Source organism: Oncorhynchus gorbuscha, linkage group LG01 (assembly GCF_021184085.1).
Source record: "Oncorhynchus gorbuscha isolate QuinsamMale2020 ecotype Even-year linkage group LG01, OgorEven_v1.0, whole genome shotgun sequence".
NCBI lineage: Eukaryota > Metazoa > Chordata > Actinopteri > Salmoniformes > Salmonidae > Oncorhynchus > Oncorhynchus gorbuscha.
This window is the reverse complement of record NC_060173.1, coordinates 41660324-41687534: the sequence shown is the minus strand read 5'-3', so window position 1 is coordinate 41687534 and position 27211 is coordinate 41660324. Positions and strand designations below refer to the sequence as shown.

The 27211-nt window shown below is 44.2% G+C and overlaps 1 protein-coding gene across 1 annotated transcript in view; it reads right to left on the bottom strand.

Annotated features, from left to right (window-relative positions):
- LOC124037716 (C-Maf-inducing protein-like) overlaps positions 1-26890 on the bottom strand; it is a 36692-nt gene extending 9802 nt beyond the window's left edge. The window contains 5 exon segments of the mRNA XM_046352705.1: positions 1943-1984; positions 2165-2326; positions 2527-2577; positions 2664-2789; positions 24776-26890. Coding sequence (XP_046208661.1) covers positions 1943-1984; positions 2165-2326; positions 2527-2577; positions 2664-2789; positions 24776-25096 — 702 coding nt within the window. The 5' untranslated portion in view covers positions 25097-26890.
- Between the last annotated feature and the right edge of the window lie 321 nt (positions 26891-27211).

Sequence of the window (27211 nt, the reverse complement as noted above, 5' to 3'; positions counted from 1 at the left end):
TGACGCAGTGGTCTAAGGCACTACAGACCTGGGTTCAATCCCAGGCTGTGTCGCAGCCGGCAGACCTATGAGGCGGCGCACAATTGGCCCTGAGTCGTCCGTGTTAGGGGAGGGTTTGGCTGGCCGGGATGTCCTCCTCCCATCGCACTCTAGCGACTCCTTGTTGCTGGCTCGGGCGCATGCACGCTGACTTCGGTCACCAAATGTACAGTGTTTCCTCCGACACATTTGGCGCGGATGGCTTCCGGGTTAAGCGAGCAGTGTCTCAAGAACCAGTGCGGATTGGCGGGGTCGTGTTTCAGAGGATGCATGGCTATCTACCTTCGGCTCTCCTGAGACTGGGAGTTGCAGCGATGGGACAAGACTGTAACTAACAATTGGATATCACGAAATTGGGGGGGGGGGAAAGGGACAAAAATACAAAAAATAAACTAAAGTACTACAAGCTATCTGACTAGTGAACAAGATAACTGAACCAACCACCTGCTCTGATTCTCTGCACCTAATCGCACATGCTTTCTCTCACGCACGCACCCGCAAAGACATGCACACATCCATGCTACACACACTACAACTGCTGCTACCAGACTCATATTATTATTGCTAAATACCACACAATTTAAACATTCCCCCCCAATCCCCCTTCCCCAAAACATGTGTAAATGTTGGACTATAAATTGTGCCCATCTGTATTGTACTTACGCTAAAATGTGTATTCTATTCTACTGAGCCATTTACTTTATGTTCGTATTCTTATATTTTCTTTTTGTTGTTGCATTATCGAGAAGGAAGCTGCAAGTAAGCATTTCGTTGGACAGTGTATTCCAAGTGTAGACCGGGCATACAGCTGATAAACCTGCCATGGGTGAATAAAGAGTGCTAGCCTAATCTCGGTTAAGACAGAACTAAAATCTTGCATAATTAGGTCAGATGCTCAACCATTGATGTTTACATAATATGTCCACGAGAGCTTAAGCCTAGCCTGTAATTCCCAAGAGTTACTGCAGAAGTCACCCTAAAAATACACTGGTGTACCTATAATTCTCTCATCATCTTAGCTCGTAACTCACCCCAAGGCAGGTAAATGAGGTGAGCAACTTCTCCCATGTAAAAAAAAAAGAAAAGTGTACATTAAACTGTACCTCAAGAGCTGCAACATCCCATATCTAGTGGCCAGGTCCCATGGGGCGAGGGACACAAACACATCCCATATCTAGTGGCCAGGTCCCATGGGGCGAGGGACACAAACACATCCCATATCTAGTGTCCAGGTCCCATGGGGCGAGGGACACAAACACATCCCATATCTAGTGTCCAGGTCCCATGGGGCGAGGGACACAAACACATCCCATATCTAGTGTCCAGGTCCCATGGGGCGAGGGACACAAACACATCCCATATCTAGTGTCCAGGTCCCATGGGGCGAGGGACACAAACACATCCCATATCTAGTGTCCAGGTCCCATGGGGCGAGGGACACAAACACATCCCATATCTAGTGTCCAGGTCCCATGGGGCGAGGGACACAAACACATCCCATATCTAGTGGCCAGGTCCCATGGGGCGAGGGACACAACCACATCCCATATCTAGTGTCCAGGTCCCATGGGGCGAGGGACACAACCACATCCCATATCTAGTGTCCAGGTCCCATGGGGTGAGGGACACAACCACATCTAGTGTCCAGGTCCCATGGGGTGAGGGACACAACCACATCTAGTGTCCAGGTCCCATGGGGTGAGGGACACAACCACATCCCATATCTAGTGTCCAGGTCCCATGGGGTGAGGGACACAACCACATCCCATATCTAGTGTCCAGGTCCCATGGGGTGAGGGACACAAACACATCCCATATCTAGTGGCCAGGTCCCATGGGGTTAGGGACACAAACACATCCCGATGAATCCACCATTACACTATAACAGCAACTTCAAACTCACCACAATGATGTTCTCATGGTCCTGAGTGCTGAGGTTGGTGTTCTGAGGAGGAAGGGAACAACAGAAATAAGACTGGTATGATCAGCAACAGAGAGCTCAGACAAATAAATGTAATAGAGACACTCCCAAACAACTTTGATTCTGCCAAATAGCAGACATCTGTGGGTTTTGAGCTGACCTCCCAGTAGCAGGTGTGTGTGTGTGGCCTGCAGATGGGCCTACCTCAGCCAGCAGGGTGGAGATGATTTGCAGCGGGGCCTGGTGGATGGACTCATCCTGCAGGGGAGAGGTCAGGGCCATGTCCACCAGCAATCTGATCTCCTTCAGAACCACCTCCCAGCGACTTGGGTTGTTCAGAACCTTACGGTACTTATAGATCTTTTTCTGGTTGGAAATAAAGAGGCACACACATACTCACATACAGATACAGTGTTATGTGCTTATCAAACCAACGCAAAAATGCATGAAGGAAATGTATGCAGCGTTCTGTGTAGACTACAGATAAAATCTCTGCCCAAAGTGCTGTGAATCTTGTTGAACCCCATGAACGCAAGCCAATGAATACTTCAACTTAGTAATCCTACCTTCCACTGCAGAGAATTAAACCACTGGTCCCGCAGATAGCTGTTGGCTGCCTGTTAGGGCACATAGTCAGTCAAGTAAAAGATGCATAATTGGCACACACATGACATGAAGAGGGAGGGAGGGGGACAGAACATACCTGCAGGAGGACGGTGCCCCCGGGGAAGCTGAGCTGCACACAGTATTTGGGGGCATTATCCCAGGAGAGCAGCTGCAGGTCCTCTATGGTGCTGTAGGACAGGGCAGCCTCCATGTACCCCGTGGGCTAGAGACCAGTAGAGGAGAGAAATAATGTCAACCACTCATTCATATAGGCTACACACTTGTGAAGACTAATACAAGGCCAACACAGGCAAGCAGTGTTAAACAAATCGCTCATTGGTAAAAGTCAATGATCACTGTACTGACAACTTGTACAAGGCAGTATTCAACACCTAACAGAGATGTCCTTATAGGACTATGTGAAAAGGCCTACTTCTGCATTTGAGTCATGCATTGAGCCATCCTATGGTTGCTCTAATATCACATTTGAACCGGCTAGTTTTTCCATCACTGACCCCAATATGTAGTCAAGCAGTTTACTTTATTGTGATATATTGATACTAATAAAGGAAAGTTAAGGGAAAAAAAGAACAAAAGAAAGAACGAGGGGTAAAGCGAGGGAGAGGGAAAAAAAACATACATTTTTCAGCTGCACGACTGACTGTTGCATTTCTGGTCACATGGCCTGAAATGTCAACAGGCTGTTCTGCGTCTCCATCCCTCTGTTCCGTTATTAGTGACATCTTCCCTGCAGTCAAATCAACAAGCTGTTCCTTTTACTTCTGATGCCCTCCCTCTGCACTAGCACACCGGAGCCATTTCTTTGTGACGTTTTCCTTGTAAATTCAAATTAACGGAGTTCCTTAGTTTATGTCGCCCTCATTGAAGCTAACAGCCTGTTTGTTTATTTGCATCTCTCCTTTTCTGCCTCTCCTGTGTAATAGAACAAATAAGCAGTTCCTCCCTGTGTCTCCCTCCCCCTGTAAAAGAACAAACAAATTCCCTTTATTTACATCTCGCTCTCTAGGTGATAGAGCAAGCTAGCTGTTCTTCATCGCATCTCCCTCCTGAGATGGAGATGCTTGAAATGTTGTAGCCATATTGTGAAATCGGGAGGGTTTTCATTACACACCATTTCTATATCACATATTTATCTTGAAAACAAGTCATTCTTCAAAACCATTTTTAATTGAACGTAAAGTGCATGTACTTGGGACACGCGCGCACACACACAAAATTCACAATAGATAAGGGGAAGCTTGCATCTCTGCGAAACTCAAACGAAAAAAGTCAATATAGAACAGGAGCAAACAGATTAAAATAACCATCAGAAGTCATATCCTGTACAACACCTTGCTGTGGTAACCCGTGCCAATCTATCTTCCTCTAGCATTCACTCCTCATGTTTTCCTCCATCTATTTTGCTCACAGTCTTTCTTCATCTCATTCTGTCCTTTTTAATTATGCTTTTCTTAAAGAGAAGTAGAGTACAGCTCTCCTCCCCAAAACAGCTATGTTGCCATGGAAACTAGTAGGTGAAATCGAGACTTGTTTTTTGTGTTTCCAGGGAGAACCAGGTGGACAAAGATGTGCAAAAAGAATCTCTGTATTAAGCTCAACTGGCAAACTGATCATATGAACAATAAAGAAAAATCTGTTGATCCTGCTCAATTAATATTCTTACAGCAGGTCTCAGTAATAAAACACAATTCCTATTTCAACACTAGGCTTGGGCGGTATCCAGATTATACCGACCTTATACCATCCTGGGATATTCAGTAATACCAACACAAGGGGCGCTATTTTCAAACCCCACTTCACCTCTGCAATCCAAACGTTAGCAATGCTAATAAATACATGTATAATCCCATAGAGAAAACTAACTAAATGCTAAAGAGCGCATTGCACACAATCTCTGCTCTAAACCATTTGCAGGACAGACATCTCAGGTCAAAGTCATACAAGTAACTCAAAAATGCTACTCATAGTTTGTTGCACACAAAACAAATATTAGACAAAGGCGCTTGATCGAGGGGGGGATTCTCTGCTGTTTCCAAGCGAAGCTTGATTTTTGGAAGAAGCTAACCACATAGCTAATAAATTTGCAAATCAAAATGGCACATTGCAGAGCATTTTAGCACATTTTAAAAAGTTAGCTTAATAGTTATGAGATATCTAGCAGGCAAACATTCTTCTGGTGCGTGTTAGCAACTCACAAGGCTCCGGACTCTCCTTATTGTGTGCTTGTAAACAAACACCACGTGACTGGGGACTACCGGTAAGCTTCATAATTAACAACTGTGACAGGTAAAATGAAGACAATCTTCTCTAACATTGCACAAGTTGACAGCAGGTATTTACTTAAGTAGCAACAAATATTCAAATTTATTTAAAATATATCAAAAGATAGACCTTTACGCTAAGGCAATGCATCGCAGTGCTTGAGGCGTCACTACAGACCCGGATTCGATCCCAGGCCGTGACTGGGAGTCCCATAGGGCGGCGCACAATCAGCCCAGCGTCATCCGGGTTAGGGGAGGGTTTGTCCGGGGGGGCTTTACTTAACTCATCACTACTTGTGGCAGGCCAAGTGCCTGCAGGCTGACTTCGGTCGTCAGTCGAATGGTGTTTCCGCCGACACATTGGTGAAGCTGGCGGGTGTTATCCCAGAGAGGTTATGTGGGACGCTAGCGTCCCACCTTGCCAACAGCCAGTGAGATTGCAGGGCGCCGAATTCAAACCTGAAATCTCATAATAAAAATTTCTCAAACATTCAAGTATAATACACCATTTTAAAGATACATTTCTTGATAATCCAGCCACGGGTGTCAGATTTCAAAAAGGCTTTACAGTGAAAGCACACCATGCGATTATGTTAGGTCAGCGCCTAGCCACGGAAAACCATACAGCCATTTTCCAACCAAGGAGAGGTGGTGTCACAAAAGTCAGAAATAGCATTAAAATGAATCACTTACCTTTGATGATCTTCATCTGATGGCATTCCCAGGTCTCCACGTTAGACAATAAATGTTAGTTTTGTTCGATAAAGTTCTTCTTTATGTCCAAATACCTCCCTTTTGTTTGTGCGTTTAGTCCAGTTATCCAAATGCACAAAGCACTCTCACAAAGTCCAGACGAAAAGTCAAAAAAAGTTCCATTATAGTTGGTAGAAACATGTCAAACGATGTATATAATCAATCTTTAGGATGTTTTTATCATACATCTTCAATAATATTCCAACCAGACAATTCCTTTGTCATTAGAAAGGAAAGGGAACGGAGCTCGTGCTCACGGCCGGGCACGACAAACTCCTCAAGGCTTTCAGCCTGACCACTGGTTGAAACAGCTCTTATTCGCTCCCCTTACACAGAAGCCTGAAACAATTTTCTAAAGACTGTTGACATCTAGTGGAAGCCTTAGGAAGTGCAATCTGAACCCATAGACGGTATATTGGATAGGCAATCACTTTAAAAAACTACAAACCGTAGAAAAATCCAACCAGGAAGTGGGAAATTAAGGTTGTGGCTTACCATAAGAGTTCTGTTATATTCAGACATTATTGCAACAGTTTGAAACTTTAGAGTATTTTCTATCCAAATATACTAATTATATACAGATTCTAGCTTCTGGGCCTGAGTAGCAGGCACCTTATTCATCCAAGCTACTCAATACTGCCCCCCCATTTCCAAAGAAGTTAAGGAGCACGGTTTGGCGGGTCATGTTTCGGAGGACGCATGACTCAACTTTCGCATGTGACGAGCGTGTTGGGGAGTTGCAGCGATGAGAGAAGATTGTAATTGTATCACAATTGGATATCACGAAATTGTGGAGAAGAGGGTAAAAAAATAACAATAAAAACAGTATATACAGTGGGGCAAAAAAGTATTTAGTCAGCCACCAATTGTGCAAGTTCTCCCACTTAAAAATATGAGGCCTGTAATTTTCATCATAGGTACACTTCAACTATGACAGACAAAATGAGAATTAAAAAAATCCAGAAAATCACATTGTAGGATATTTAATTAATTTATTTGCAAATTATGGTGGAAAATAAGTATTTGGTCACCTACAAACAAGCAAGATTTCTGGCTCTCACAGACCTGTAACTTCTTATTTAAGAGGCTTCTCTGTCCTCCACTCATTAACTGTATTAATGGCACCTGTTTGAACTTATCAGTATAAAAGACACCTGTCCACAACCTCAAACAGTCACACTCCAAACTCCACTAAGGCCAAGACCAAAGAGCTGTCAAAGGACACCAGAAACAAAATTTTAGACCTGCACCGGGCTGGGAAGACTGAATCTGCAAAAGGTAAGCAGCTTGGTTTGAAGAAATCAACTGTGGGAGCAATTATTAGGAAATGGAAGACATACAAGACCACTGATAATCTCCCTCGATCTGGGGCTCCACGCAAGATCTCACCCCATGGGGTCAAAATGATCACAAGAACGGTGAGCAAAAATCCCAGAACCACGAGGGGACCTAGTGAATGACCTGCAGAGAGCTGGGACCAAAGTAACAAAGCCTACCATCAGTAACGCACTACGCCGCCAGGGACTCAAATCCTGCAGTGCCAGACGTGTCCCCCTGCTTAAGCCAGTACATGTCCAGGCCCGTCTGAAGTTTGCTAGAGAGCATTTGGATGATCCAGAAGAAGATTGGGAGAATGTCATATGGTCAGATGAAACAAAAATATAACTTTTTGGTAAAAACTCAACTCGTCGTGTTTGGAGGACAAAGAATGCTGAGTTGCATCCAAAGAACACCATACCTACTGTGACGAATGGGGTGGAAACACCATGCTTTGGGGCTGTTTTTCTGCAAAGGGACCAGGACGACTGATCCGTGTAAAGGAAAGAATGAATGGGGCCATGTATCGTGAGATTTTGAGTGAAAACCTTCCATCAGCAAGGGCATTGAAGATGAAACGTGGCTGGGTCTTTCAGCATGACAATGATCCCAAACACACCGCCCGGGCAATGAAGGAGTGGCTTCGTAAGAAGCATTTCAAGGTCCTGGAGTGGCCTAGCCAGTCTCCAGATCTCAACCCCATAGAAAATCTTTGGAAGGAGTTGAAAGTCCATGTTGCTCAGCAACAGCCCCAAAACATCAATGCTCTAGAGGAGATCTGCATGAAGGAATGGGCCAAAATACCAGCAAGTGTGTGAAAACCTTGTGAAGACTTACAGAAAACATTTGACCTCTGTCATTGTTATATTTGTTGGCAGTGTTGAGATAAACTTTTGTTATTGACAAAATACTTATTTTCCACCATAATTTGCATATCAATTCATTAAAAATCCTACAATGTGATTTTCTGGATTTTTTTCCCTCATTTTCTCTGTCATAGTTAAAGTGTACCTATGATGAAAATTACAGGTCTCTAATCTTTTTAAGTGGGAGAACTTGCACAATTGGTGGCTGACAATACTTTTTTGCCCCACTGTATCTCCCAAGCCTATTCAATACTGTGCTCACCTTATTAAATGATCATACCCCATGTGTCTTAATAGGATGTTTATATCAATATATCTGTTGATGCATGTCATTTGACAAAACAAAAAAAACTACTCAAAAATATAGAAAAACAGACAATTCAATTCATTGTGAATTTAAGAATGTATAGGTAAACCAATAACCAGGTCCTTTTGCATTCTGATGCAACTAAAAGATGCATGAAATAATCTATTCACAATATGCAGCATCACATCTCTCCTTCCATTATATAGCCATTATGGGTATTGCTAGCCAAGTACTCTCCATTTTCTAATTAGCACATGTTATAAACATCCGAGACCAGTAGATGGCAGTTGCCTCTGGGTAGCTTGTATGAAGGATATCCAATTAATACATTATCAATTGCAGCCTGAAACTGTGAGTGATTTAGAGAGAGGACACAGTGGTTTAAAGGCACATAACTTTGTAACACCGCATCAGTCTGCAGCAGGTGAGATATTGGAGGCGCATTATCAGGCATGACCTAGTGGACTGGAGGTGAATCAATTCAAGCTGTGACTGGTGTATGGGGACAACTCCATATACTGATTGTGACTTGCACAATGTGTGGTTTGATCTAATCAGAGATACACCAGAGACAAGCTGTAGTGTAGGTGCACGTGTATGCAACCTTTACCCTGTTCTCTTCTCTCACCCAATAAACATTAGACACTGTGTGGTTTCCTCTTTGCCAATTCCTTGATCAACTTTACACCGACTGTGGTTCTGTTGTACTAGTAATACTAGCAGAGTACTTTAGGAAAGTACTTTCAACATTCGGGCTCCCGAGTGGCGCAGCGGTCTAAGGCACTGCATCACAGTGCAAGAGGCGTCACTGAGATGCCAAGGTAAAAGGTGGTAAAATAAATCAAATAAAACATTGCACAAATGTAACAATTTATAATACATATAAAAAATATTAAATACACATTTTTGGCATTTGGAAGACGATAAGATCAAAGTGAAATAGATTATGGGATACAGAGCAAATTGATCATGCTGGAAAATAACCATTACATAACTAACGGAAATATATGACACTTGGCTTGGATTTATTTATCCTTAACTAGGCAAGTCCATTAAGAACCAATTCTTATTTACAATGACGGCCTATCCCGGCCAACGCTGGGCCAATTGTGCGCCGCCCTATGTGACTCCCAATCACGGCCGGATGTGATGCAGCCTGGAGTCGAACCAGGTAATGCAGTGACGCCTCTTGCACTGAAATGCAGTGCCTTAGACCGCTTTCTTTCACCCCTCTGCGCCACTCGGGAGCCTTTGATAACACATTGATAAAAAAATTAAAAAGAATATGATTGTGCAAACATGACTTCCCAAATTTCATGCAAATGGCCACTGTACTGTGTCAAAATGAATGATGCAGAACTGTGTGTTAAACAGCTGCACTCACAGTAGAGTTACTGTGACAAAACAGGTTACCATTATTACTACAGTAACTTCCCTCAATAATAATAAGGAACCAAACAGTAGGTTGTAAATTACCCACCAGGTTGCTGTCTAAAACAAGCTATTGGGAAGGACCCTGTAACTGGGATTTCACTATGAATATTACAAAACAACAAACACAAAACTAAATAAATCTAAACGGTATCACGTTGGGACATGTACTGTGAAATCTGTGACAGACAAAATAGAGCCCAGTCAGGACCTCACCACAGCGGCGTTTCCAAAGGCTCTCATATGACGAGTTCTCCTCATGCCACATTAACCAGCTCACTGTCCTTTCTTTCACCCCTCTGCTAGTCCCTCACTTAGAAATTCCAAGGATCCCATGTATTGTCTCAGAGTATTGGATACACAAATACATACATACTGAACAAAATATAAAATGCAACAATTTTCAGTTACAGTTTATAAGGAAATCAGTCAATTGAAATGAATTCATTAGGCCCTAATCTATTGATTTCACATAAATGGAAATAAGCCCACTCACCTGTGAGCCAGGACCACCCACTGGGGAGCCAGACCAAGCCAATCAGAATTAGTTTCCCCCCCCAAAAAAGGCTTTATTACAGACAGAAATACTCCTCAGTTTCATCAGCTGTCCGATTGTCTGTTCTCAGACAATCCTGCAGGTGAAGAAGCTGGATGTGGAGGTCCTGGGTAGGCGTGGTTACACATGGTCTGCGGGTGAGGCTGGTTAGACTTCCTGCCAAATGCTCTACAACGATGTTGGAAGCAGCTTATGGTAGAGAAATTAACATTACATTCTGACAACAGATTTGGTAGACCTTCCTGCAGTCAACATGCTAATTGCACACTCCCATCTGTGGTAGGCCTCCCGGGTGGCACAGTGGTCTAAGGCACTGCATTGCAGTGCTAGCTGTGCCACCAGAAATTCTGGGTTTGAGGCCAGGCTCTGTCGCAGCCTGCCGCGACAGAGAGGCCCATAGGGCAGCGCACAATTGGCCCGGTGTCGTCCGGGTTAGGGAGGGTTTGGCCAGCAGGGATATCCTCAAACTAACAGGGATGTAACAACTTTGTGCACAACATTTGAGATGAATAAGCTTCTTGTGTGTATGGAACATTTCTGGGCACTTTTATTTCAGCTCACGAAACATTGGACCACCACTTTACATGTTGTGCCAAGCACACGCACTGTCGTGGATGCAAGGTCCGATCACTTCCGACACCAATGTAACGAATCAGCAGGGAGCATGTCTCGAACCCCTGACCTTCGAGCCAGAGGTCCGGCGCACTATCGACTGTGCTGTAAAAGCATGCTCGTGCGGCAGAGTCGATTTCCGCGCTTATAAACCCAGGGTCGTCTCAGTATATTTGCGAGCACCTGCTCCAGTGTTACTGTACAGATTGGGTTACAACAAAAAAGGTGGCAAGCTCAAACTTACAGTAGTTTAGTACAAGATGGCACAGACAGACAATTCACCCTGTTTCTAGTTCCTAGCCACGTTTGCAGTATTTTAAAAAAAAAAGTATTATTTCTTACATTATTTGCTCAGAATGTTTCCTACAGCCGAAAACAACATCTGGACATCAGATTGGCGGTTACTCACCAACATTTTGACTTCCTTGGCCTGGATCCTTTTTGGACTTACGAGGCAAGCCTCATTCATCCCGAGAGCTACACCAAAACGGCAACGCCGAAGTAAAACACATTTCACTGCATCTATCCGGTGTACACTATACTACCTTTCAAAAGTTTGGGGTCACTTAGAAAAATGTAATTTTTTTTTAAAGCACTTTTTTTTTGTCCATTAAAATAACATCAAATTGATCTGAAATACAGTGTAGACATGGTTAATGTTGTGAATGACTAATGTTGCTGGAAACGGCTGATTTTTTAATGGAATATCTACATATGGGTACAGAGGCCCATTATCAGAAACCATCACTCCTGTGTTCCAATGGCACGTTGTGTTAGCTAATTCAAGTTTATCATTTAAAAAAGACTAACTGATCTTTAGAAACCCCTTTTGCCATTAAGTTAGCACAGCTGAAAATGGTTGTGCTGATTAAAGAAACAAAACTGGCCTTCTTTAGACTAGTTGAGTATTTGGAGCATCAGCATTTGTGGGTTTGATTAGATTTCAGGCTCAAAAATGGCCAGAAACAAAGATCTTTCTTCTGAAACTCAGTCTAATCTTGTTCTGAGAAATCACAGCTATCCCATGAGAGAAATTGCCAAGAAACCATGTCGCAGACACCGACACCTCACTCAAACACTAACCACATTCTTTGCCCGCCTCGAGGGGGAAAAAAAGAGCCGCAGACGTGACTCCTACCGCTCGCGAGGACTGTGTGATCCCGATCTCCGTGGCCAATGTGAGTAAGACATTCAAGCAATGCTGTTCAACTTTCAACTACAGCTTAAACTTCAACACCATAGAGCCGCCCAAGCTCATCACTGAACCCCTCTCTGTGCAACTGGGTCCTAGACTTCCCGAAGGGCCGACCCTAACTAAGTGTTGAAGGTAGACAACAACACCTCCGCCACACTGATCCTCAACACAGGGGCGTGTGCTTCTACCCCTTCTGTACTCTGTTCACCCATGACAGTTTGGCTACGCATGTCTCCAACTCAATCATCAAGCTCGCTGATGACCACGGTGGTAGGCCTGATTACCAACAACAACGAGACAGCCTACAGGGAGGTGAGATACCAGGTGGAGTAGTGCCAGGAACCTCTCCCTCAATGTCAACAAAGCGTAGGAGCTGATTGTGAACACGCCCCATTGACAGACAGAGCTGCAATGGAGAGGGTCAAAAGCATCAAGCTCTTTCACGTGAACATAAACTGAAGACCTGAAATTGTCCCTCCACACATTGACAACATGCATCACCGCCTGGTATTGCAACTGCACCGCCGACAACCGCAAGGCTCTCCAGAGGGTGGTGCGGTCAGCCCAAAGCATCACAGGGCCCCCTCCAGCACATCTACAGCACCCTTCGCAGGAAAGAAAAGATGATCATCAAGGCCATGGCCGCTAACATCTAGGATGAGGAGACCGTACAGGTTTAACAAAGCTGGGACCGAGCGACTGAAAAACAGCTTCAATCTGTGATCTGCTTAATCTAACACATTGCACAAGTTGACTGCAGGTATTTACTTATATTGCTACAAATATTAAAATAAAAAGGAATGGTTTCAACAGTATTGACGGTATTGAAAAACCATCAAGTGGCTATTTCCAAACACCCCGGTATACGGTACAGTGGGAAGGTATTCAGATCCCTTGACTTTTCCCACATGGTTACATTACAGCCTTATTCTAAAAATGATTTTTTTTTAAAGAATAAAGTCCCGTCAATCTACACACAATACCCCATACTGACAAAGAGAAAACAGGATTTTATAAATGTTTTCAAATGTATAAAAATGACTAAAAACAGAAATAGGTTATTTACATAAGTATTCAGACCTTTGCTATGAGACTGGAAATTGAGCACAGGTGCATCCTGTTTCCATTGATCATCCTGACTGCTGAGAAAGATCAGCTGACAACAGGGGAAAGTCCTTGTGGCGGCACGGAGAGACGGCTGACAGGAGGGAATAGACCCCACTGGGACAGTCATGGGGTAGCTTCCCATTTCTGTAGTTTCCCATGCTTCGCAGTATGTTGGAAACACCCGCTTTAGCTACAGAAAGTCAAAATACGAGAATACCCCTAGAGTCTGCGAGAGCGGGGGCGGAAGATGACTCATCGGCTGACAACATGGTAACGACTGGACTGGAAACGACTACGAGTAATGAGAGCACAGCACAAGAGAACACCACAGCAACTGTCACAAGTTCTGCTGCAACAGTGGGCCATAAACAGATGCAGGTATGTGTCTGTGGTTGGAGGAAAGTTACATCACACCATGGGTTGAGGATCCACCAGGGGAAGAAGGGGTGTTTGGGTAAAGAGAGACAGAGAACTCGCATTGATTACTTTCTGCGAAAGCGATCAAATCAGTCGAATGAAGCACAGCAACTGGACGCAAACCATAGTTTGCAGTGCATCAGTACCACTGTCATGGAGGACGTAAACTCAAGCACCGAAGTAGCAACTGAGGTGGAACCAACAACAGGAGTGGAACTCACCCAGCCTCCCAGACCTGCAGTCGAGAGGAGACTACCAGGGCACAGACCGTATGTGAAGTGGCCTGGCGCCAGTGACAAGAAGTTGTGGGAAACAGTGAATACTGACCTTACCTTGACCCTCGAGAAACTTCGAGGCACAGTGGAGAAGAAGTTGGAGAGGATGGGGGACATCATCTATGAGTACGGGACAGAAAGATTTGGAGTGGAAGAGGCAAAAGGCGGGAGAAAGGTTCCAACCCCACCAGTTTCCAGAAGGCAACAAGAAATCAAGCGCCTCGTTCAAGAAAGGCGGCAGCTTAAGAAACAGTGGAAGAAGGCCTCGGAAGTGGAAAAGGAGGGCATAGAGGCACTTCAAGCTGACATCAAAACCCGGTTGGCATCCCTCCGTAGAGCAGAGAACCTACGGAAACGCAGAAGGAAAAAAGAACAAACTAGAACTCGATTCTATAAAGATCCCTTCAAGTTCCTTAAAAGTCTCTTCACAAAAGAAAAAGTGGAGCTCTAAAAACAACAAAGAAAGACCTAGAGGAGCACCTGAGAATAACAAACGTTGACTCAAAGCGACATGAACATCTGGCCATCCCATCAGATATCCCACCCATTGAACCCCGGAACATCATATTGAGACCAGCCCTCCGACATGGAAAGAGGTGGAAGACACAGTTCGACGGGCAAGAACAGCATCAGGCCCGGGGCCAAATGGAGTCCCGTACAAAGTGTATAAGAACACACCAGACGTCCTGAGGTTCCTCTGGAGGCTTATGAGAACAGCTTGGCAGAAGAAGATAATACCCAAAGTGTGGCGTAGGGCAGGCGGGGTCCTGATCCCTAAGGAGAAGGATGCAGTGAACATCAGCCAATTCCGCCCAATCTCCTTACTGAATGTCGAGGGAAAAATCTTCTTTAGGGTCATTGCCCAGAGGATGGCTGAGTACCTACAAAGGAATACGTACGTCGATGCATCTGTACAGAAGGCAGGAATATCAGGGTTCTCTGGCTGCTTGGAACATTCCAGCATGATCTGGCATCAGATCCAAATGGCCAAGGTGGAGAAAAGGGACCTCCATGTAGTCTTCCTCGACCTCGCCAATGCATTTGGCTCTGTGCCCCATGAACTCCTGTGGTCTGCCTTCAGATTTTTCCACATACCGGACACCATCACAAACCTGGTGAAGTCGTACTTCCAGGATCTGCAGTTCTGCTTCACCACCTCAGAGTTCACCACCTCATGGCAGTGCCTGAATGTAGGTATAATGGCGGGATGTACCATTTCTCCGTTGGCATTCACAATGGCAATGGAGGTTATCATCAGATCCTCAAAATGGGTTGCTGGTGGACAGCGAGTCGACTCTGGTTTCCGCCTCCCTCCACTCAGAGCCTACATGGACGACATTACAACATTGACCACCACTGTCCCATGCACCAGGAGACTGCTCAGAAAACTTGAGGAGAACATCAGCTGGGCCCGTATGAAGATTAAACCATCCAAGTCACGCAGCATCTCGATTGTGAAGGGAGTACTCTCTGACCTGAAATTCTTCATCGGAGATGACCAAATCCCAACAGTGTCTGAGCAGCCGGTAAAAAGCCTTGGAAGGTGGTATGATGCAAGCCTGAAGGACAAAGACCAGGTGCAACAGCTGCGCAAAGACATCAGTAGTAGCCTACAGTCCATCGACAACACCCAGCTACCTGGAAAGTTAAAGGCCTGGTGTCTGCAGTTTGGACTCCTACCCCGGGTGTTGTGGCCCTTAGCACTGTATGAGGTTCCAATCTCAACAGTGGAGAAGATGGAAAGAGGAGTCACAGGCTACTTAAAGAAGTGGCTTGGAGTTCCACGATGCCTTACCACCATAGGCCTCTATGGAGATGGTGTCCTCAAGCTGCCCCTCACCAGTCTAACAGAGGAATTCAAGTGTGCAAAAACCAGGCTCCAAATGACACTGAATGAATCTCGAGACCCAGTGGTGAGCAACAACGCGCCGACCTTGGCAACTGGGCGCAAATGGAGGCCAGGAAAAGCAGTCCAGGAGGCAACAGCAGCCCTCAGACATGCTGACATTGTGGGTCATGTTCAGCAAGGGAGAGGAGGCCTTGGGCTAACTAGCCGTGCTGCTTGGAGTAAGGCCACTGCACCAGAGCGGCGGAAGATGGTAGTGCAGGAAGTACGCCATCAGGAGGAGGCTGCAAGGTGGGCCAAGGCAGTCTCTCTTGCCAAACAGGGACAGTGGACTCGATGGGACAGTGTGGAGAAGAGGAAGATCAGCTGGAAGGATCTGTGGGCCATGGAAGCGAGGCGGTTGAGCTTTTCCATCAGAGCAACATATGACGTCCTTCCAACACCAGTTAATCTTCACCAATGGTATGGTGAAGATCCGGACTGTGCCCTCTGTTCCATGCCAGCCAACCTCAGGCACATTCTCACAGGCTGTAAAACAAGCCTCGCCCAAGGACGCTACACTTGGCGTCACAACCAAGTCCTTAAAAACCTTGCGTCCGCCCTGGAGGACAAGCGAGCTGCCACCAACTCCCTACCACCCACAGCAGCATCACACTCCTTACGGACAAACTTTGTCCGCGAAGGGGCTAAACCACCGAAGAGCGGCTCTACACCATTAGAGCGAGACCAGCTGCGCTTGGCCCGCGACTGGAAAATGCTAGCTGACATTGGCCGGCAACTTGTGTTTCCTCCGGAGATCGCAACCACCACCCTAAGACCTGACATGGTGCTCTGGTCCCGTTCACTCAATAAGGTCTTCATCATTGAGCTCACAGTACCCTGGGAAAACTCAGTAGATGAGGCTTATGAGCGAAAACATCTGCGCTATGCTGATCTAGCTGCCGAAGCACGGCATCATGGCTGGAACACAGAAGTCCGACCAGTGGAGGTGGGCTGCAGAGGTTTTGTGGCAACATCTACAACCAGACTGCTTAGAGACCTGGGAATTAAGGGCCAGAGCCAGCGTTCGGCAATCAAAGCTGTATCAGAGGCGGCAGAAGGCAGCAGTCAGTGGCTCTGGATGAAGAGGAAAGACCCCAGCTGGGCCCCGAAGTGAGAGGGCCAGGAGGTATGCGGTCAACAATGATTGACTCAGGGAGGAGGACGCCCCTGCCATGCATAGTCCCATGGGATGTTTGCTATCAACAACAAGGCAACTCCTATGACTAATTGGGAATGGGACGCAAGCGTAGGATTGATCACCCTGTCGCTGGCCGCCTTTGAGGAGGGTGTATAGTGTGAAAGGCCGAAACACCCTAGGAACCAAAGGTACACTACTGACGATGCGCTCCCCAAATTTCACCACGCTCACTGTTCATTAACTCTTGGAAGTGCTTGCACAAAGGATAGTAACATCTCATCCTGTGTTCTTGGAATCCTTGAGCTGTTTCTACAACTTGGAGTCCACCTGTGGTAATTTCAATTGATTTCAAATTATTTGAAAAGGCACACACACACCTGTCTATATAAAAAGGTCAGTGCATGTCAGAGCAAAACCTAAGCCATGATGTAGAATGCGTTGTCCGTAGTTCCCCGAGATTGTGTGGAGGCACAGATCTGGGGAAGGGTACCAAAACAATTCTGCAGCCTTGATGGTCCAAGAACAGTGGCCTCCATCATGCTTAGATGGTGGTTCCAAACTTCTTCCAAGACTCTTCCCAGAGCTGGCCACCCGGCCAAACTGAGCAATAGGGGGAGAAGGGCATTGGACAAGGTGGTGACCAAGAACCTGATGGTCAGTCTGACAGAGCTCTAGATTTCCTCTGCGGAGATGGGAGAACCTTCCAGAAGGACAACCATCTCTTGAGAACTCCACCAATCAGGCCCTTATGGTAGTGGTCAGACGGAAGCGACTCCTCAGTAAAACATCACATGACAGCCCAATTGGAATTCGCCAAAAGGCACCTAAAGACTCTCAGACCATGAGAAACAATTCTCTGGTCTGATGAAACCAATATTGAACTCTTTGGCCTGAATGCCAAGTGTCTGGAGCATCAGCTGTGGGGATGTTTTTCAGTGGAAGGACTGGGAGACTAGTCAGGATTGAGACAAAGATGAACAGAGCAAAGTGCAGCAAGAAGCTTGATGAAAACCTGCTCAAGAGCACTCAGGACCTGGGGCAAAGGATGAACTTACAACAGGACAACCACCCTAAGTACACAGGAAAGACAACGCAGGAGTGGCTTTGGGACAAGTCTCTGAATGTCCTTGAGTGGCCCAGCCAGAGCCCAGACTTGAACCCGATCTAACATCTCTGGAGATATCTGAAAATAGTTGTGCAGCAAACGCTCCCCATCCAACCTGACAAATCTTGAAAGGATCTGCAGAGAAGAATGGGAGAAACTCCCCAAATATAGATGTGCCAAGCCTGTAGCGTCATACCCAAGGAGACTCAAGACTGTAAACGCTGCCAAAAGGTGCTTCAACAAAGTACTGAGTAAAGGGTCTGAATACTCATGTGATATTTCCTTATTTAAAAAGAAAAAAACCAACATGTCTAAAATCCTGTTTTTGCTTTGTCATTATTGGGTATAGATTGATGAGGGTAAAAAAAACTATTGATTCAATTTTAGAATAAGGCTGTAACATAAAATGTGGAAAAGGTCAAGGGGTCTGAAAACTTTCTGAAGGAACACAAAAAAAAGATATGGGGGATTGGAAATTATAGAAAATTATATTGATGGAAGCTACAAGCTGATCTGCCCCCCTAAAGAAAAATATCTCCATTAGCAATGCCAAGTGTCGGCTGGAGTGGTGTAAAGGGCTACGCTATTGGACTCTGGAGCAGCCTTCTCTGGAGTGATGAATCACGCTTCACCGTCTGGCAGTCTGATGGACGAATCTGGGTTAGGCAGATGCCAGGAAAACGCCATCAGCCCCAATGCAGTGCCAACTGTAAAGTTTGGTGGAGAAGGAATAATTGTCTGGGGCCGTTTTTCAAGGTTTGGGCTAGGCCCCTTAGTTCCAGTGAAGGGAAATCTTAACGCTACAGCATACAATGTCATTCTAGAATATTCTGTGCTTCCAACTTTCTGTCAACAATTTGGGGCCCCTCTCCTCTCCTCTTCCAGCATGACAAAGCCCCCATGTACAAAGTGAGATCCATACAGAAATGGTTTGTCGAGATCGGTGTGGAAGAACTTGACTGGCCTGCACAGATCCCTGACATCAACCTCATCGAACACCTTTGGGATGAATTGATACGCTGATTGCGAGCCAGGCTGCACCTGCAATAATATCTGCAAATATGTGTACACGACATATAAACTTAAGTTTAAATTTGACTTCAGTTCAAATATCTATAACATTTCCTGTAAAGGGATTTCTGATTAACACCTCTTGGTCCAATTAGCACAAAGATAAAACCCCTGCTCATCATTGTTATGGCATACAGTAGGCCTAGGCGCAAAGGTTAGACGCTTAAGGTGGTAAGCCACTGTACACTTCTAATAAGACAGTAAACATATATATTTTTCAATATTTACTAACGACATGCCAGTGGCTTGGTGTGAGTCTATGTATGCGGATGACTCAACACGTCAGTTACCACAGTGACTGAAATGACCGCAACACTTAGAGCTGCAGTTTCAGAATAGGTGACAAGGAATAAGTTAGTCCTAAATATTTCAAAAACTAAAAGCAGCCGAGCTGTCTGTTTGAACTACTGGCACACAGCTCAGAGACACATGCATACCACACAAGACATGCCACCAGAGGTCTCTTCACAGACCCCAAGTCCAGAACAGACGATGGGAGGTGCACAATACAACACAGAGCCTTGACTACATGCAACACTATTCCACATCAAGTAACTCATGCAAGCAGTAAAATTAGATGTAAAAAATATACACCTTATGGAACAGCGGGGACTGTGATGCAACACAAACATAGATACAAACACCGGATAACATACACAGATTGTGTTATAGATATGTGGTAGTAAAGTAGAGGCCTGAGAGCACAAACTTAATATGTTGTGAAATCTGCTGTGACTTAAACATTACAATACAAGTGTATAACTGCCTTAATTTTGCTGGACCCGAGGAGGATCCATAATAAATACAAACACAGGCCTATCTATGCCTATATGTCTAAAATGAATTTCATTATTTTGTTAAACACATTTTCTGTCTTTCTCTCACTACTGCATGTCCTGGCAAAGGGAAAAGTCAATTCAGATCAATAGTAAGAAACCATATATGGCAGGGCACAGCAGCTTCATTACAGACAATAAGTCAAATCTTCTCATAATGGGTGAATATCCCCCAAAAAAGGTAATGTATTTGAATGTGAACACAGTATTGATGTCTGCCATGAGGTTCTACGAGGCTTCAGTGTGTCACAAATGTTTATTATACATCTCTTCACTTCATTGTACGCTACAATATTAGCCCTAGGTGGAGTGTGACGTGGAAAACCATTTGGGCTTTTTAGGTCTTACTTTATTTTGTGTTTAGATAGTGTGTTCAGTTTCTTGCTGATAGTGAGGTATCTCTGTCCAATCTGAGCCCTTTGGGGAGCAATGTGGCCTAACCCTTCTTTATTAGATAGTCAACCTCCCATTCTTAGTTTGTGTTTGCTTCAAGATAGAACAGGACCCTTGAAATATCAGAACTGCAAGATCATTTTTATTGGAGGCCTTTGAAAAGGAGGAGTGACAGGAAGTTCTTGAAATAGGTTAGTGTTATGCAAATATGATGCAGGTTCTCAGTGACTACCCTATGCTTAAGTAGTGAGTCACTTCTCATACTGGTCCCTAACACCTCTTTATAAAGTAGCCTACCTCTGAAACTGAAGCATCCACAGGGCTGGCTTTTCCCCCCCTAATGTAAATAATGACAGGAAAGGAGGAAGTCTGATGTGTTAGCACTTGGAATGTGAGAAAATGCCACTGAAAATGTTGGGACGTGGCTCAGGTTTAAGTGAGTTTGGTTACCCAATATAACATTTGAATAGAACTCCAATAAGTCGTTATTAGTACAAAACAACTGTTCTGCACTATCATCTGTGATTGAACTAGTTATTGACCGGACTCGTCTGATATATAGTCAAGCTAGTGGAATTACAAGGTATGAGTGAAATTATTTCCTTGGGGGCCTCAACGTGCAATTAATTATCCGTATGTGACCTTGTTATGAACACACTATATTAGGGCTGGTCCAATTAAGTAGACTGGTCGATTGTTTGGTCGATAAGAAAATCTTGGTCGTCCAACAGCCTTAGTCGAGCAGTAGACAAAAAATATCATGGTGTACAAGACACCTGTCTGAATTGCGCCTGTCTGATTGGGCTGATCCATTATGGAGGCCGTGGGGGTGGCATTGTCCATCAGTCCAAGACATGCTACTGAAATTGTATAGGATTATAATACATAAGAACCATTGTGCAACACCAATAAAAAATATTTTATACCAAATGCAATCTCCCTCTTTGGATAGCGGTCGCTGTCCAAAGTTCTGAAACACATTAGTGCACTGTTGAATTGGCGCCTTTTCCTAGACCATGTTGCTAGGTGCATAATAGCAAAGTTAACCAGCATATTGGTGTTGAGAACAATACCGCGGAGGCAGCAGCAGAATGAGGAGATGAGAAAACAGCCCTTGCCTTATTGTCTTAAGAAAAGTGAGGAGAAATTAAACCCAAACATAATTAGGTGTATAATAAATATCTTAACTGTTAAATGTGCCTGGCTTTATAAAATCGGCAATATATCTACAGAAATAAGACAGATCCTGCTTCTGTTGCCTGTTTGAGTGTTTAATAGCCTACTGACTCTGTAAGCACCAAACCTCATGCAACAACATGTCAAGTAAATAAATGTACAAATTTGTCTGTTTTTAAATCTTTGTTTTGCTGTAATAAAGGATTTAGACTTTTTTCCCGTTAGAACAGCCTCTGTTCCAAAAATAATTTAAAATAATGATTATTTTTCCTTTATGTCCTTATTATTACTATTATAAAAAAACTTTTTAAAATGTACTTAAAAAAAAAATTTAATCAGTCGACCTCTAATCAACACTTAACATTAATGTTTTTGTTCAGTGTATATTTAAAACCCACATTCTTAGAAATAACTTTAATCTATGAGCTACGCTTGTTGACGGAAAATGAGGCGACCACTCGTGCGAATTAGCTATCTAGCACACTCCGAATACTAGTGTGTCAGCATACTCGGGAAGTGTAGCGGAAATGTAGTTTCATCGGGTGGAGACACCCATAACCTAGCTGTATGGATCTGTGCAAAACTGCATCTTTTCTTATTTGAAGGATTCCTTCTCATTTATGAAAGATAAGGCTTTTGAAGGACATGGCCCTTATCCCAAGCAATGATTATTGAGGTTTCTAAATGTTAAAAAGGGTTGTAGTTCTGAAACTATCCGCCGCCATTGTCGCAACCCCTATTACCAGCCTGTTCAACCTCTCTTTCATATCGTCTGAGATCCCCAAGGATTGGAAAGCTGCCGCAGTCATCCCCCTCTTCAAAGGGGGAGACACCCTGGACCCAAACTGTTATAGACCTATATCCCATCCTGCCCTGCCTATCTAAGGTCTTCGAAAGCCAAGTCAACAAAGAGGTCACTGACCATCTCGAATCCCACCGTACCTTCTGCGCTGTGCAATCTGGTTTCCGAGCCGGTCACGGGTGCACCTCAGCCACACTCAAGGTACTAAACGATATCATAACCGCCATCGATAAAAGACAGTAAGTACTGTGCAGCCGTCTTCATCGACCTTGCCAAGGCTTTCGACTCTGTCAATCACCATATTCTTATCGGCAGACTCAGTAGCCTCGGTTTTTTGGATGACTGCCTTGCCTGGTTCACCAATTACTTTGCAGACAGAGTTCAGTGTGTCAAATCGGAGGGCATGCTGTCCGGTCCTCTGGCAGTCTCTATGGTGGTGCCACAGGGTTCAATTCTCGGGCCGACTCTTTTCTCTGTATATATAAATGATGTTGCTCTTGCTGCGGGCGATTCCCTGATCCACCTCTACGCAGACGACACCATTCTATATACTTTCGGCCCGTCATTGGACACTGTGCTATCTAACCTCCAAACGAGCTTCAATGCCATACAGCACTCCTTCCGTGGCCTCCAACTGCTCTTAAACGCTAGTAAAACCAAATGCATGCTTTTCAACCGATCGCTGCCTGCACCCGCATGCCCGACTAGCATCACCACACTGGATGGTTCCGACCTTGAATATGTGGACATCTATAAGTACCTAGGTGTCTGGCTAGACTACAAACTCTCCTTCCAGACTCATATCAAACATCTCCAATCGCAAATCAAATCAAGAGTCTGCTTTCTATTCCGCAACAAAGCCTCCTTCACTCACGCCGCCAAGCTTACCCTAGTAAAACTGACTATCCTACCGATCCTCGACTTCGGCGATGTCATCTACAAAATGGCTTCCAACACTCTACTCAGCAAACTGGATGCAGTCTATCACAGTGCCATGCGTTTTGTCACTAAAGCACCTTATACCACCCACCACTGCGACTTATATGCTCTAGTCGGCTGGCCCTCGCTACATATTCGTCGCTAGACCCACTGGCTCCAGGTCATCTACAAGTCCATGCTAGGTAAAGCTCCGTCTTATCTCAGTTCACTGGTCACGATGGCAACACCCATCCGTAGCACGCGCTCCAGCAGGTGTATCTCACTGATCATCCCTAAAGCCAACACCTCATTTGGCCGCCTTTCGTTCCAGTACTCTGCTGCCTGTGACTGGAACGAACTGCAAAAATCGCTGAAGTTGGAGACTTATCTCCCTCACCAACTTCAAACATCAGCTATCTGAGCAGCTAACCGATCACTGCAGCTGTACATAGTCTATTGGTAAATAGCCCACCCATTTTCACCTACCTCATTCCCATACTGTTTTTATTTATTTACTTTTCTGCTCTTTTGCACACCAATATCTCTACCTGTACATGACCATCTGATCATTTATCACTCCAGTGTTAATCTGCAAAATTGTAATTATTCGCCTACCTCCTCATGCCTTTTGCACACATTGTATATAGACTGCCCCTTTTTTTCTACTGTGTTATTGACTTGTTAATTGTTTACTCCATGTGTAACTCTGTGTTGTCTGTTCACACTGCTATGCTTTATCTTGGCCAGGTAGCAGTTGCAAATGAGAACTTGTTCTCAACTAGCCTACCTGGTTAAATAAAGGTGAAATAAAAATAATAAAATAAAACGAGGCAGTCGTGGGAAAAGCTAATGGCATAGAACTGTAGGGTGAAGGCAGAATGCCATCTAGAGTTTGAGAGCTAGGCCTACACCCCCTAAATCACAGTTGGTGTCAATTCAGTGAATTCAGGAAGTGCATTGAAATGTAATGCCTTTTATTTGATAAGTGCATATTGTTTGTGTATTTTATACATGATTGGATTTCAATTAACTTATTAAATTTAACTAAATTGACCGCTGACATGCTACACTATTCTAGGTGACAAATCCATAGGCGGCAGCTGTTGAGAGATCAATAACAGTAGACCCAATTCAGCTTCCATAGCCTATAGAAAACATCATCAAATAAAACTTACGAGCGTGCCAGCCATCTCGCTGCTCACAAAACAATGTTGTATATGTGTATATATATGTATATATATGTATATATATATATATATATATATATATACACACACATATATATACACATATACATATATACACACACACACACATACATACACACACACACCACAATTTGTACTCTTATCAAATTACACGCTGGTGCTTGCCTATGTAGCACAACAGTAGGACAGCCATGTTTGATTAAACAAATAGTCCTAGAGATTATCAAATTGTATGTGAAAAACGTAGCCAGCTAGAATAAAAGCACAGCAAATAGGAGTCGTCCGAGGTTGCGTATAGGTGTAGCGACTAAACTGTCACGGAGGAGGGAAATAAAGCAACAATGTTGTGATCACATTATTAGCTGAGCAAATGGAACATGGAAGGTAACAAAGGAAACGCTACATGTTCAACAAATATTGGCTACATTTTCTGCTGTTAGTGCCATACAAGTCAGTCGTCGTGCTTAATCGATGATCCCAAGTGAAAACAATGTCACCCACCCCTCAAAAAATACATTAGGGCCTTTGGAAACAGTTAACTACAGTAGCAACTCACCGTCGCAGACGCCAGGCTGTTGTCTGTCAAGGTGAGGTGGTGCGGTTCCCATCTCCGTAAGAATTTTGAGGTTAGAATTTTGCTGAGGAAGGTCCTAGGGTGTTTGACCACACACACCTGGATGTCCCCTTCCTGTAGTAGTTTATATCGCATCCCGCTGCTGCAATGTTGCAGGGTTCTCTTGCACGGCCCGGCGCATAATTTATTATTATTCCCCTCCAACGGCGCAGACATCTCTCCAAGCAAAGGCTTGCTCTCCTCAGATTGATAGAATTGGTTATTATGTAGCTCGTTTCCCCCACCGCTGCTGTTAAAATCCATATTTATTTGGTCGCAAAAATGATCCTAGGAGGTAACAATGTATTACTTTTAGTAGTTAAAAAAAATATATATAAAAAGGAAAGCCGGCGGTGTGTAGATTGTAGGGCTTGAGAGCAAAACTACAGCGATGCGACCTCAATAGTTAAAATGGTGTTGCGGGCGGAAAACAGACACGGCGGAGACACTGACAGAAAAGCCATGAACGAATCTTTGGTGGGGGTATTTCACGACGGAGCAGTTATTGGGTAGGCAAATAATCCTTTATCCGTACAATGCCCACTACAACGTCGCGTTTTGCTCCCCCAACGATCTATTCAATATGTTTGGGCCATTGCCAGCCCCAGTTCAGCTAACATAATCCACAGATTTAACTCATACTAATCACGTAGCTCTGATACAAAAGACCCAAATCCAAAAGGCGACGGTTTTTTGTCTTTAAATGTTTATTGGCAAGGTTCCCTTTTCGGTCTTCCTCTATCTTCGCAAAATAACTTCGATAGAGCCACTTGGATTGGTCCTTTCTCGTTCATGTGATACCAAAGTGACGTCAATGGGGAGGCAAGCGGATGCGCTGTAAGTCTTTTAGCTCCACTGTCTGCTGTCTGTGCGATAGGAGGGCAGTTTCTCAATACAAAAATGGAGGACGTACGACAAATGCTAATTATCTCTCGTCTAGCAGTGCCGTCTCCATTTTTGTTGAAGACGGCGTTTGACACAAATCTATCAGTCTATTCAATAAATGTTGCTGGGATCATGGCCCTTAAGAATCATGAGAAGACCTGATATGAAACTGAGGGCAACATATGCGAATATTTAATGTGAGGAAGTCGACCTATTTAATTAGTTGTCGGTACAGTTTAAATTGCAAACAGAAAAAGGCTTATTTTCCATTTTATTGCTAAATATTTTGCATTTTGATGCACACTAGGCTACAATAAGCATGAACCACAAACAGTTTCCCTTTAACTGTGACCTCAACGTTGGTACTTTGCAGAAATTATTGATAAGCATCCAAATTATCTGGTTGGAGAGTGCACAACACACCCCATTAAAACTGTTTCAGCAGTGGGTCAGAGACTACCAGTATCCATGTGTCCAGATTTCACCTAAGAAACAGTTGTTACAAACCCACTGAATATGACAGTCTATGTTGACAAGACTAGGGGCATGCTGAAGAGCATATTGAGTAGAATAAGTATTGCAGAGATAGTAACCATACACTACTGTCATGAGCAATTGTGCCTGTTCTCTTCATTAAAAGTCAGTCTTTATACAACATTTTCAAACTGTTCTATTTGTGGGGACTCAGTAGAAAGAGCTTGAGACGTACTGTATCTCGGGCACTCATCATCTCATGGGTCACACTGTCGAAAACAAGCTCTTTAAGATCGCCTGACCACTGAGTTTGATGCTCCAACTGGGAGCTGAACACATTTCTCAGAAAGCTTTTCCATTCCAACCACTCCCATTACTTAACTTGACCACGACATTGCAGATGTGCCTCAGCCGCTCATGCCTGAATGTTAAGTAAAGCTGAAAGTGAAAGAAACAGTGACTCTCATGATGCAGTTTTGAAATGTCAGATATGAGGAACTTTAACCACATATGTAGTGTCTTTTAAAATGATCCACCACACTGAAATGCAACGATGAAAGCCTACAAACAAGCTCAACACCTTATGGAATAACAGAGGAGGTTTCTTAATGTCTGTGGAATGAATTACTTTACAATCTGCATTATTATTAAAAAAAATATATTATGCTCAATGTAAATCTCAAACAGGTTTTGTCAATGCAGTGTAGTGCGCTGGTGGCTTTCTGATAGGCTTCCCTTCACATGCCACAAGTCTTTTCTAGTGGAAGTTCAGTGGGCAGTGCTCCCAGCTGAATCCCAGCCTAAATCCTGTGTCCAAACTGCAGCAGAAGCAGTAGTCTCTCAGGGCTCAGTTTAACATTAGCCACTTGGTGTTGAGTCACAAGACTATAGTTAAATTGAGAAAGTCATGAGAGCAGCTTGGTTAACTCCATCCTGATTATCTTCAGTAAACCTGTTGTGTTAATCCGATGCTTGCCCCTCATCTAAGACACACAGTTACAAGTCAACAGTGTCACTGAA